General features: G+C 41.1%; 1 protein-coding gene across 3 annotated transcripts in view; it reads right to left on the bottom strand.

Annotated features, from left to right (window-relative positions):
• Positions 1 to 2614: 2614 nt before the first annotated feature.
• cep192 (centrosomal protein 192) overlaps positions 2615 to 14200 on the bottom strand; it is a 182503-nt gene continuing 170917 nt past the window's right edge. For all 3 annotated transcript variants that reach the window (XM_060823867.1, XM_060823868.1, XM_060823866.1), the window contains exons 46-47: positions 5057 to 5115; positions 2615 to 3147 (exon numbers count right to left, since the gene is read on the bottom strand). In XM_060823867.1, coding sequence (XP_060679850.1) covers positions 3009 to 3147; positions 5057 to 5115 — 198 coding nt within the window. In that variant the 3' untranslated portion in view covers positions 2615 to 3008. The remainder of the gene's footprint in view (positions 3148 to 5056; positions 5116 to 14200) is intronic.

The following is a 14200-nucleotide window of genomic DNA, read 5'->3' on the forward strand; positions in this document are numbered from 1 at the left end:
GATCAGAGTGGCATATGGAGGGGCTGGATTTCAGAGGCATGGCTCCTGACTGGACGAGAGAGAAAAAAGTCTTGATTTAAGTACCAAACAACATTTGGAAAACATGAAAAGGATCTTTCCAAACCCTCTGCAGGGAGGGGAAGTTTTTTGAAACATACTAGGGACATGATCTAATGTTACATTTCAGGCCACGTTGAGGTGGATTGCACTTGGAATAGGCATATGTTACTAGAGAAGAGGTCCTGAAGCTCAAAGCTGAGTAGATCTACCTACCCACATGGGCCCCAGCTTTGCCTATCTCTTTGTTGGCTACATAGAACAATCCATCTTCCGTAGTTACACTGACACTTTTCCTCCGCTACATTGATGAGTCCATCAGCGCCACCTCGTGCTCCCACGAGAAGGTTGAGTAGTTCATTAATTTCACCAACACATTCCATCCCGACCTTAAATTCACATGTACACCATCTCTGACACCTCCCTTCCCTTCCTTGACCTCTCCATTTCCACAGTTCCCTCTGTGACTACTTGGTCAGGTCAACGTCCCCCAACAATCCACCCTCCCCTCCTGGCACCTTCCTCTGCCACGAAAGGAATTGCAAATCCTGCGCCCACACCTTCTTGCAGAGTGCTTTAGGGAACATTTCCAGGACACCTGCACAATCATCCCCACTGCCCTGTGGCCGAACATTTTAACATCCCCTCCCACTCTGCTGAGAGCAAGCAGGTCCTGGGTCTCCTCCACAGCCACTTGCCCCACCTGATGACCAGAGGAATAACACCTCATCTTCCGCTTCAGAACCCTTCAACCCCAGGACATCAATGTGGACTTCACCAGTTTCCTCATTTCCCCTCCCCCCCACCTTACCCCAGTTCCAAACTTCCAGTTCAGCAGCATCCCCATGACCTGTCAATCTCCCTTCCTACCTATCCACTCCACCCTCTCCAACTTATCAATGTTTCGGGCAGGAGCCCTTCGTCGGCAATGAGGCTCGAAACCTCTGGGGTGGCACTCTCAACTACCTTCTCTCCAGCCCCACTCCCTCCCATTTATCTCTCCACCCTAGAGGTTTCGAGCCTCATTGCCGAAGGGCTCCGGCCCAAAACATTTATATTTCTGCTCCTCAGATGCTGCCTGACCTGCTGTGTTTTTCCAGCACCACTTTCATCTTGAATCTAATTTCCAGTATTCGCAGTCCTCACTTTCACCTACCTACCAGAAAGTCATTGGTTATACTGTCAAAGAGAATGAATACTAAGAATTGAGCCTCTTCAAAATCTGCCAATATCAGAAAATCAAACTAGTGCATTACTGCAGAAACAATATTCCACTTAAAAATTTCTGATAATTGGACAGTGCAATCTCAGGCTGAAAGATAGGTATAGGGCCCCATATCTTCAACAAAATATAGAAAAATACTTCAACTTGTCTACTTTTAGTAATGTTGAAGGTCCTCATCTTGCAGTTATCAGAACTAGGATGCAAAGACTTGAAAAATTGGATACCAATTTAAACAGCATGAAAAAAAGGGTGCTGATTGATTTTTATTTACACGGTGATGCAACAGCAACAGTTAATCGTCAATCTTAAATCCACTGCCTGGTCTGAAAACTGATTGGTCAAGGTGTTGCCATGGGAATACAGCTGATTGCCAGTCTCCACAAGCCTTTTTTTGAAACTTCCCAATGAAGAAGATGCAGTGTATATGCAAACTTCTGCACCTACATAAAACAAGCTGTGGTATTAATGTAGGTAGTTGTCAGCACACATGATATTGCAAACCCAAATATAACCTTAAACTGATTTTCTGTGTAATTCTTAGCCAAGTTTATTTAATACATCATGTCCAATAGCTGAATCATACCTAATGCTCTACTCTGATACTTGGATGCTGAGGTTGGTTGAACAAGATCAGCATACAGCACATTGCAAATGATCTAGGAAGCAGTGTTGTTTGATAGTCGTCCAGTCATTGGGACCTATGGCTTAAATAGCTGGCATCACCCCAATACTGAAATTCGCCAAAATAGTTATGTTGTATGCAAAATATCTTTTCGATTCCAAGGCAGCATCCTGTTAGTGGAAAAAACCATTTGTATTATTGTGAGGTAGCAGTGAGACACAGTGAGCTTCACATGTAGTTCAAATTTTTGAGATGTCTTCCCTTCCAGGGTAGTCTAAAGCTACACTGGCTGTTGTTCAGAAGTAAAAGTGGTAAGCACTGACTCTTTCACACATCTGTGCAATATACACTGAGTGATGATTTGATGCTCCTTTTTCCAAGTCTGCATCCTAGTCTTCAGTGCAAGACAAAAAAAAAACTTTAGCTTCTTTCTCCTTTTGTAATGTGCAAGTTCTGTGTGACTAAGCAATTAATTCTTAGTTTCAAAGAGTTATATCAGACTTAAAACTTTGTTTCACTCTCCACAAATGTTGAATGTTTATTTAAATTTCTGCAGCACTTTGCTTTAACATTAATAGGAAGAAACTTTTCAGTTTTTAGCTCCATTTTATTGACTGTTTCAAGTACAGCAATAAAATCCTTTACGTTACATCACCTGCAGTATGTGGATTTAAGAAAAACATGATATCTTGATAAATTAATTGCCCATACTAACTTTATTTCAAATATACAGCAAGAACTATTTCAAATGTACATAAAACAGCCACAAAAATTAAGCTTGTGCAAAAAATTATACAATAATGAAGGAAGAGGCAGAAACTTTTACAGCTCCTTGCCGCAGTAAATTGGTATTGTTATTTTGTATACTACAAATGCGTACTAAAATACTTTCCCTCTTTACGAACGACATTATGCTGATGTTAAATGGCACCAGTGCCTAAATATTTAATTTATAAAATGCATAATTTGCAAATTTGTACATAAAGATATGTTTTCCATTTACTGTACAATTTTACATAATGCTGTTTCCTGTGGAACAATTTCTTCTTGAAGACAGATCTTAAAGTACAACCAGACATTTAATTTAACAAAATTGATTTTCATTTACTCCTTTCTAATAGCGTCACCAATAAGTCGAATAGGGAGACTTCCACATGTATCGGTTTGTATCACGAGCAGTGCCTCGAATCTGCCGTCTGACTCTGGTTTGAACCGGACAGGTAGATTGATGTAGTGTTGAGCACTAAACAAAAAAGTAAATTCATGAAGTAAAAGCAACATGAACAAAACTTGAAATCAACTTCCCCCTCACCAAAAGATGCAGTACTTGTCCACTCCCAAGTTTCACATGGAAATGGTATCTTTCAAGAAAAGGGAATAACAGTATCATTTGCATTTGGGACTGAAAGTTGAGGGGGGGGGGGGGGTGGGGGGAGGTGAATCAATAACCAGATGAACAGCGTCCATTTTGAAGGTTCAAGTTTAAATTTAGAACTCTTGATTTGTACAATATAGGAAGAACCCATCTGGCTCAGTGAATCTAAGAATAACCTGTACAGTAGAAGTTATATCAAAACTTTGATTAGTCCCATTTCAGAATACAGCACTTAATTATCTGCATCACATCCCAGTAAAGATATGACCTCACGTTGGTGATTTGGTGATGGGCAGATTAAAATGATACTAAGAGTGAAAGCAACAAATTATAAAGCTAGATGCAGAGAAAAGGCATGTATTCCCTCAATTAGAAGGTGGTGGGATGGAGGTAAGAAGAGAGGTCCAGTATAAGGGAGCAAGAACATTCAATTCAGGCTGAGTCATGCAGGGATGGTGTCAGAAACACCTTATACAAAAGAGTAACTGAAATCCAGAATTTTCATACCAAAGAAGTGTTGAAGTTGAGGATGAAATGAATTGGTCAAAACTGAAGTTGACAGAACTTTGTTGGGCATAGAATAAACACACAGATCAGGTATGTGCCAAACAGATTTGAGGGGCTTTATGGCCTCCTCTTGTTCTTATATTCCTGTCCTTAACATTCTGTATTATTCTTCTACTTCTCCAAATGTTAGTGTTCCAGGTAAATTTGTTTCACCAGATGAAGCACTTTAAAAGGAAGCACAGAAGAAACTGAAGTATAACTGATCACAATTACCATATTACTCAATAATGGAGGAAACAAGCTTTGCCAAGAGAAAAAAATTAGGACTGGGAAAGTATTTACTGATTGGAAAGTTATTATATCTAAAGTACAGCACAATCAGAAAATTTCTGAAAATCTAAATTTAAGATTGAGAGAAGATGCAATTAATTTTCTGGGCCATAGATTTTTGATGTTTGAAGATGGAAAGAATAAACTGGGTTTCCATAGTGCACCTTACAAGCCCTCAAGTTATCCTAATCAATTCAAATCCAAAGTTCATCACATTTGAAGCATAATGTTCTTTTATAAGCAGACAGGGAGGATCACACCTGATTCCTGGTCAGTACCATTTGAAAATCTTAACTAGTGAATTGCTAGGGTAGGCTTCAGTATGCTAAAGAAAGAAATCACAGACATATTTGATCATTTAATGCCTACAAAGATTACTGTGTGTAGACTGGAATGCGGAATTTCAAACACAAGCAAATACTCAAGGGGACAAACTGCCCATTCCTGCTCCTACTTCATATGTTTGTATATTCCAGAACTGAAAATCAATTATACACACCTTTCTTGCACAATTTTAGTACAATTTATATTTCCTTTTAGTTCTATGCAGTATGACTTTTGGTAATGATCAAGATTGTGAAATCAAATTTAAGATATTTAGCAAAGCTACAGTAAAATAAAGTCCATCTTTATGTTCCACATTGATACACTCAATCTTGCACTTCACTTTCTCAATAGTTTTCATTAAAACATACATGAATGAAGAGAATTACCACATATGAATATATTTTTATTATCCAAATGTAAAGAATCTATATTTTTTTCCTTACAGCGAGTTCCAGCAGGATGAATATTTAGCATAATCACAAGAGAAAGGAACAAATTTAAGGATTCCAATCCCTTGTATAATGCTGCAATCGTGAGGTTTGTAAGATCGCGCACCATTTCCATTCTCAAGATATTGCCTCCTTGTTGCTTTAGATTTTTATTGATCACTCACCGCAATGAATAATTGGAATGCTTGATATAAAATGGCTCCCTGGGATTTACAAACTTCAGCTGCAAATCAACACCAAGAGCATTAGTACAGCAACAAGCAACACAAACACGTGCTCATGACAAAATATTTCATTTTTAAATATTACAGTTTATATCCAGCAGCTCAAATCAGCTATTAATCCAAACATGTTTGAATAAGTGTTGATCACTATTTTAATTTACAGCATAAAGCAAGAGAATATTCATTAGAGACATGCATCACTGCAAATCATCTCAAATAATCAGCATGTTGAATGATTTTTACCTTTTCATCTTAGTGTAAGAAAAAATCCATGTCCATAAGTATGGCAAGTATGCAGCGGTGGTGGTGGTGGTGGTGGTGGTGGTGGTGGGGGGTGGGCAGACATGTGGCTTTCAACAATCTTTAACTAGTGCCAACAATTTATGCACTATGCGCAGAATAACTGAATGTACAGTAATTTTTGCACATGTATATACATACAAATTATTCACAAACAAATGGATACAGGATCCTGTTTCTTTACTGTTAAATCAATGACAAGTGCTGACCAAAGAATCACTGTATTGTGACAATACCAAAAAAGGCACCTATTTGGACTGGCTCTCCAAATGAACAAGTGCCATTCCTGCCTCTAACCTATAAATCCTGTAAGCATATTTATCCACTGTCCAAATTCTTTGTTAACGCTTCAATTGATCCTATCTCCACTACACTCCCAAGCAATGCACCTCAACCATTTGCACATGAAAAAACCTCTAAATCATTTGTCTCTTTTACTAATTAGTTCAAATCTGTGCTCTCTCGCTCTTGATACTATTATAAGAGGGCACAATTTCTCCCTATCTAAGCTTTTGGTTTCAAATAAATCTGTTGGACTATAACCCAGTGTTGTGTGTTTTTTTAAAAACTTTGTACACTCCGCTCTAACACCAGCACCACCAGATAATCTTTCCAAACCACCATTTTGAAAATATCTATCAATCTCCCCTCTCAATCTTCTCTTCTCCAAAAGAAATATTCCTCACTTTTCCAATCCAATTTTAGAACTGAAGTCTTTCATCCCTGCAATCATTCTAACAAAATCTACATTAGAGCACGAGCAGGTGCAAACCAAGCCAGAAAACCTAAATGGTCAACAGTTGTGCATAAAATCGGGTTAATCTCCTAACTGTGTCAACTCTATTTCATCCACTTGATTCTTAAACAATGATCAGGTGTAGACTGTTTGGCCTCTCAAGCCTGCTTCGCCATTCAATAGGATCATGGTTGATCAAACATTACTCATGTACACTTTCCAGCCCTTTCCCCGTAACGCTTATTTATCTTTCTCAGTCTTAAAATGTACAGGAGGACGCTATCCCCAAAGTTTGTGGCAAGGATTTCTAAAGACTCAAACATTAAGAAATTCCTCCTTAGTGCAGTCTTAAATTAGTGTCCCTTTATTCAGAGACTGCCCTCTGATCCTAGGCTCTCCCACAAGGCAAAACATCCTTTCACCCTGTCAAGCCCCCTTAAGAATCCTATATGTTTCAATGATATCACCTCTACTCACTGGCATTTAGAATAATGAGTCCCAACCCTTGTTTTGCCTTAACACTCATCGACAATCCCTCCATACCGGGGAACATTAAATTGAACCTTCGCTGAACTGATTTCCATGAAATAATATCTTTCCTAAGGTGGATTTTTAAGTATCCCTTTCCCAGTATGTTATAGTATACAGGCGGGATAGTGAAAACATTCAAAGATGGTGCCAGAGTGGGGCACTATTTTGTGAGCTGTCTACAGCAGATATTATTCTTACATAACTTAGAATTGAGGTTGAGAAGAGCAGAACAATTACATGTCCTCGTCCATCAGAATTAATAACAATGTTCTCTTAAACCTACTATCAGATTTAAAGATTCAACGACAGACGAGGCTTGACTTACTGATGCCAGAATTGCAAGCCCAGGGGAACCAAGGGCCTATGTTTCCTGCAAGCCCGACCACCTCATGGAAACCCAGAACCAAGGCCCGAACAGATGAACCAGTTGGAAGAAGATCTGACCCCACAGTGACCCAATATGGAGGAGGCCTGACCAGACCTACTTACAAGACACCCCAGAGCCCAGGGCCACCTCAGGAACACATTAAGGATGCTAAAACTGCATGCCAGGAGGCCTTCCAAACTCTTGGAGGCTTGATGTCAATAACGTCGTGGAAACCCAAATCAAACCAAGGCCTGACTAGCGCAGGAACAAGAAACACCGTAATGTGGCATCAAAGAGGCCCAACTAAAATCCTTCCAGAATGCTCAAGGCTGTGACTGGTGTCCAGGACCTCATCAGGAGCACACATTTGCCTTCCAGAGTTCCTTCACCGACACCCAGGATCGAATAAGAGCAGCCATCTACCCAGAAAACATGGGAGATATATTGGACGTCAGCCGAGACAGACTCCAGGATTTCCAGACAAACATCCAAACAATGGAGGACAAAATAGATGAACCTAAAGCTAGTCTCATCTTCCAAAAGGGAACCGAGAGACTATTATTTGCTCAGTTTTTACAGAGACATGGCTCACTCATGCTACACCTGTCATACACTGGAAGGTTTCTCAGTTCACAGAATAGACCATTAGGCATCCTCTAGCAAAGCAAGAGGCAGTGCTGTCTGCCTCTTAACCACCATCTCCTGGTGCTCAGACTTGGCGACTCTGGTGGGTTACTGCGTCCCGGACCTAGAATATCTTAAGTGCCATCCCTACCACCTGCTGCGCAAGTTCACCTCATCTATCCTGACAGCGGCCTACACATCACCCTGCGCAGAAGTAAAGAGTGCACTTGATTAAATACACAATGCTATAAAGTTTTGGGACAGAATACCCAGAGGCCTTGTTCATCGTAGCTGGCGACTTCATCCAGTCCAACTTCAAGAACACACTACCAAAATACTACCAACACATCTCCTGGCCCGAACATTCTTGACCATTGCTATACAACTACCAAAGATTCTAGCACTCCATCCCCCACATCTGCATTTTGGAAAATCAGATCACAATGATGTGCTCCTCCTTCTGGCTTACAAGCATAAGTTGAAGCATGAGGGCCCTCCGTTCACAAAATAGTGCAGCATTGGTCTGAAGCAATGGAAAGGCTTCTGAGGGACTGCTTGGCATCAGTGGACTGGGCCATATTCAAGAACTTAGTGACCAACCTAAACGAGTATGTCACAGACTTCATGAGTAAATGGGTAGACAAAGTTAAAAGGAACACTCCCCAACTGGATAAACTGGGAGATCCATTCCTTACTGAAGTACAGGTCCAAAGTGTACAAGTCAGACAACCCTGACCTATACAGGAAATCCAGGTATCATCTTTGTAAAGCCATCCGAGAAAACAAGAGGCAATACTGAGCTAAGTTTGAGATCCATACTAACTATCAGGGAAGCTTATCTCACATTACATGCCAGAGTGAGATTGAACAGTATTGTGGGCAACAGTACATCCCTACAATGAGATCAATGCATTCTACACTCGCTTTGAACAGCGAAATACCATCACCTATCCAAACAGGCTCAAATCCACCTGTATCCACAGTCACTGCCACAGGTGTTAGATCAATCTTTTTGAGCATAAACCTATGGAAAGCTACTGGCCTAGATAGTGTTCCCGGCTGTGAAATCAGATCTTGTGCGGACCAGATGGAAGGAATATTCACAGACATGCTTAACCTCTCATTATTGAGATGTGAAGTCCTCACTTGCTTCAAGACCACCATCACCCTGGTGCCAAAGAAAAATCATGCAGTATGCCTCAATGGCTACCACCCAATGGCTCGTTCTTTCGTAACCATGAAGTGTTTTGAGAGGGGAGTCATGGCTCGCAACTCCAGCCTACCAAATTGCCTCGATCCTTTACAATTGATCTACTGGTTCAACAGATGCTTTCTCCCTGGACCATCTGGATCAATAAACTGAGACTGTGATCTAGGTCTCAGTTTAGAGATGAGTTTGTTTGGTGCTGAAGGCAATCCTGTAGTCAGTTAGTCGGGGTCTGATGTAGGCTATGATGGATAACCTACATCAGACCCCTACTTATTGACTACAGGATTGCCTTCAGCACCAAACAAACTCATCTCTAAACTGAGACCTAGATCACAGCTCCCACTTCCTGACTCAGACTGCAATCAATAAGAATCGGCAACACCGTAATCCTCAACATCAGTGCCTGGCAAGGATGCATCCTCAGCTCTCTACTGTACTCTGCATGCACTCTAGACTATGTGGCCAAATTCCACCCCAACTCCATTTACAAGTTTGCTGACAACATCACCATTGTAGGTCAGATCTACAATGACAAGACAGAATACAGGAAAGTGATTGAGTGCTCAGCAGCATGGTGTAAAGATATAAATTCTCCATGAACGTCAGCAAAACAAAGGAGTTGGTCATTGGCTTCAGGAAAGAGAGTGGACAGCACGCTACTATCTACATCAATCGTGCTGAGGTGGAGGTGTTCAAATCTCAAGTTCCTGGGAGTAATGATCACTACTCTCTCCTGGTCTACCCACATCAATGCAACAGTCAAGAAAGAACATCAACATCTCTACTTTCTCAGGAGGCTAAGGAAATTCGGCATGTCTGCAATAACTCTGATCAATTCTTTTATAGGTGCACCGCAGGAAACATCCTATCTGGATGCATCACAACATAGTATAGCAACTGTCTTCTGAAAACTGCAAGAAACTACAGGGAGTCACGAACACAGCTCAGTCCATCATGCAAACCAGGTTCCATTCACTGAATCAGTTCAACACTTTCCGCTGCCTTGGGAAAGCAACCAATATAATTAAAGACCCCTACCACTCCGATTTTCTCCCTTCCATTGGCAGAGGGTAAAAAAGTTTGAGTACACATACAAACAGATTCAAGAACAGCTTCTTCCTCACTGTTATCAGACTTGTGAAAAGACCTCTCAAATGTTAATTCTGATTTCTCTCTGAATTTTCTCTGCTGTAACACTATTCTGCTCTGTTCTGCTACTTTATATGGCACAACCGGAGTAGAACTCTCCAGTCCCAGGAACATCATTGTAAATCTTTTCGCACCTATTCCAATTTAATAATATCCTTCGTATAACAGGGCAACCAGAACTATAGGCAGTACTCCAAAAGTGGCTTCGCTAATGTCCTATGCAGCTGCAACATTACATCCCAACTCCTCCCTGTGACACCAATTTCAAAAGAACTATATACCTTAACTCCTTGGTTTCTCTGTTCAACAAACACCCCAAGGTACAACAATGCAAGAGTGCAAGCTGAAACAATGAACAATTCACTTCAAATTTTGCAAACTGGTGTTGAACTATCTTAAAAAGGATAATGGGTACTTGTCATCACACGTTCATAAATCATAACGAAGGAAATTGCTGGAATTGAAAATGGAACAGATGCTGCAGACATGAATGACCTGAGAAAACATGCTTAATACATAAAGATACTAGTCAGCCTCAAAGTCAGAAAATCTGATAGAAAAATGTTATAGCCCAAAAACAACAATTCAAGTGTGAAGCGTAAAAATGGTTCTGATGTGGCTCCCAAGATCACTGGCTCAAGATCACTGATCAAGTAAAAGACCTTCTCAGGAGGTTTAATTTAAACTGATTCCACTTAGTAAATTGCTATATTTTATTATCTTCATTCCTTTGTGCAATATGGATATTGGGCTGGGCAATAAATACTGGCCTAGCCAGCTAAGTGGCCTGGAGAAGATGCATTCTTGACCTATTACCCTGGAACACAGGGACACACTGGTTCCAAGTCAGGATGCTGAGACACTTAGAGGGAAACTTGCAGGCGATGTTGTTGTTCTCATGTATCTGCTGCTCTTGTCCTTCTAGTTGGTATGGAAAGTGAAGCCTTGGTGAGTTACTACAGTGCATATTGCAGATGGGGTGCCAATTAAATGGGCTGTTTTGCCTTGGATGGCATGAAGCTTCTTGAGTGATGCTGGAGCAGAACTCAACAGGCAAGTGAAAAGTATTTTGATCACACTTGGTCTGTGCTTTGTAAATGACAGACAGCATTTGGCAGACAGGTAGCAAGATACTCACTAGCCGTAGTTGAGAAAGTGAGGACTTCAGATGCTGGAGATCAGAGCTTAAAAATGTGTTGCTGGAAAAGTGCAGCAGGTCAGGCAGCATCAAGGGAACAGGAGAATCGACATTTCGGGCATAAGCCCTTCACCCCCCTCATTCCTGAAGAAGGGCTTATGCCCTAAACGTCAATTCTCCTGTTCCTTTGATGCTGCCTGACCTGCTGCGCTTTTCCAGCAACATATTTTTAAGCACTGTCATGAACATGCTCACTTCTGACCTTCTGATGGAGGGAAGATCATTGGTGAAGAAGCTGAGAATGATTGGGACTAGGACGCTCTCAGGAAGCCCTGCAGTGACGACCTGGGGCTAAGATAATTGCAGATTGGATTTGTGCCTAGCACAAAGTAAGATGGCTAAGAGTGTTGGCGGTCAGAGAGCTCCTCCATTCCCAATTACCATTGACTCCGCTGATGCCACACAGTGTTACATATGTCCTTAGAATGAAAGAGTCACTCACCTCCCCTCAGCTCTTTTGTCTACATTTGGACTAAGGCTATAATGAGGGCATGAGCAGAAGCCAAATGAAGCAGTCAGCAATTATCATGCAATTTCTACTAGACAGCATTGTCAATTACACCTTCCATTACTTTGCATGATGTGCTCAACTACCCAATCATTGAGAATTGGGATATTTGTGGATTCTCTCCTCCAGCATATTGGAATGCAGATTTGAAGAGCTTATATTGGGGGTTGTGGGATCATTTGACTGTTGCACGCCACTTCTGCTGTTTGACTTTCAAGTAGTCTTGTGTTTTAAAATTGAGGTGTCAACTTACATGTATTTGATGACAAATGATAGAGTCGGTAAAATGCTGGCTTATGAGGTTGCAGATACTGGTTGAGTTCTGATGGCCCACAGCACCTCAAAAATGCTCGATTTTGAATGCTTGATCTATTCAATGTCTGACACAGGTAACACAGTTGTTGTCACACAACATTTGATTACCTTGAACGTGAAGTCAGAACTTAATCGTCACCAAGACTGGACAGTGGACACTTCTGCTGATGGTGACATGAATGGATTCCACCTCTGACAGGTGGATTGCCAAGGATGAGACTTTACCATCTTGTTCGTTCTTTAACACTTGCGTCAGACCCAGTCTAGCAGCAATAACCTGCAGCCTGGTATCAGTAATTGTGCTCTCCTTAGCCTGCATCTCACATCTGAATTTTAAAAATACCAACATCAGGTAAGGATGGCAATTTCATTCATAAAAAAAGGACAATGGTGAACCAGAAGGGTTTTTAAAAACAATAATCAAAAAACGGTTCCCATTACACACACTTATAATTCCAGATAGTTATTTATTGAATTCAATTTTCGCCATCTCACACGGTGGAATTTGAAACCATGTCCTGAAAGGATTAGCTCATAATCCTACTATTGGCCCAGTGACATTACCACAAAGCCAGTTCACTCCCCCCAGAGCCATTTATTTCTGGTCTTCATGGAGACACATGAAAATCATAGATGTGCTCCCCATCTGATGATGAGTTGTTAAATGGGCCTTGTAAGTTCATAGTTCCTTAAAGAAACAGCAGGCAAGCTTAGGAGCTTTAAGACAAAGTTGTCCTACACATCAGCTTGGCCTTGTTTGGATACTATTTTTGCACAATAATGATGGTTCAACCCATTCAGCAAGTTAAAGAAGCCTGCAGCCAACAGCACAACGCAAGATTATATTTAGTAGTAGCTTGGGTCAAGTTAAAAATAACACACAACCCCATGAATGCAGATATCTAAGTTTTTTGCTCTCAAAGCAGTCAATGGTTTGAAATAACTACTAGCAGCTGCATCCATTAAACCGTGCTTTCTGCTGCATAACGCACATGTCACATGCATACATTCCAAGATATTCCAACTACAGAATCATAAAATTTGACTCTGGCTCAAAACATGTGAGCATTCAATATAGTGACAGCTTGGTATCTAATATTACTCAATTCTTCTGTGAAGTGCAGTGGGCTTTTAAAAAGAGAAATCATCCATGGGATGTTGAAATCAGTGACAAGGCATGTGTTGCACATCTCAAATTGCCCTTTAAAGGCTAGCGATGAGCTGTCTTCTTGATCCACTGCAGGTATATAAATTGTGTTTAGGTGAAAATAGTGGAACGCCCTAACCATTAAAGGAACAGTAATACAGTTCCAAGTCAGATGGTATGGGGTTTGGAAGGGAACTTGCAGATAGTGTCCCTATGGACCTATTGCTCTGTCCTTCTAGGTTGTGAAGACCACTGGTTTGGAAAGTGCTGTCTGAGGAATCTTAGTGAGTTGTTGCAGTGTATCTTGTGGATGGTACACATTTCTGCCAATGTATGACAATAGGGGTGGTGAATGATGAACAGGCCAAATTGACATATCAAGCATGCTGCCTTTCCTTGGATGTATTAAGTTCCTTTATGTTGGAGCAACACTCAGCCAGGCAAGCATCGAGTATTTCAGCACACTCCTGACTTGTGTCTCGTAGATAGTGAACAGGCTTTGGGGAGTCAGGAAGCAAGTTAGTCACCGTAGAATTCCCAAACTCTGGCCTGCTCTTGCAGCGATAGTATTTGTGTAGTTGGTCCAGTAAATTTCTGGTCAATGGCAACCCCTGAAATGTTAATAGTGAGGGTTAAGTGATGGTAACACTACTGAAAGTCAAAAGATGGTCATTTACGTTTACTACTGTAGGCCCAGGCCCGGAAGTTGTTTAGAGGTTTTGCTTTTGGACATGGACTGGTTCAATATCTGAAGAGTGGTGAATGGCGCTGGACACTGTACAATCAGCAGCAAACATTCTTGCCCTGACCACCTATGAAGGACAAGCAGTCATTGATGAAGATGCTTTAGATGGTTGAACCTAGGATCCGGAGGAGATTTTGCAGTTATGTTCTTTGAATGAAATGACAGTCAACCATCTTCCTTTGTGATGTGCTGTGTTTTGTTCACTACCTTAAAACAAGTGCCATGTTGTTACAAATTGTTGCTCCATCTGCTGT

The sequence above is a fragment of the Hemiscyllium ocellatum genome, chromosome 4, assembly GCF_020745735.1.
Source record: "Hemiscyllium ocellatum isolate sHemOce1 chromosome 4, sHemOce1.pat.X.cur, whole genome shotgun sequence".
Lineage (NCBI taxonomy): Eukaryota > Metazoa > Chordata > Chondrichthyes > Orectolobiformes > Hemiscylliidae > Hemiscyllium > Hemiscyllium ocellatum.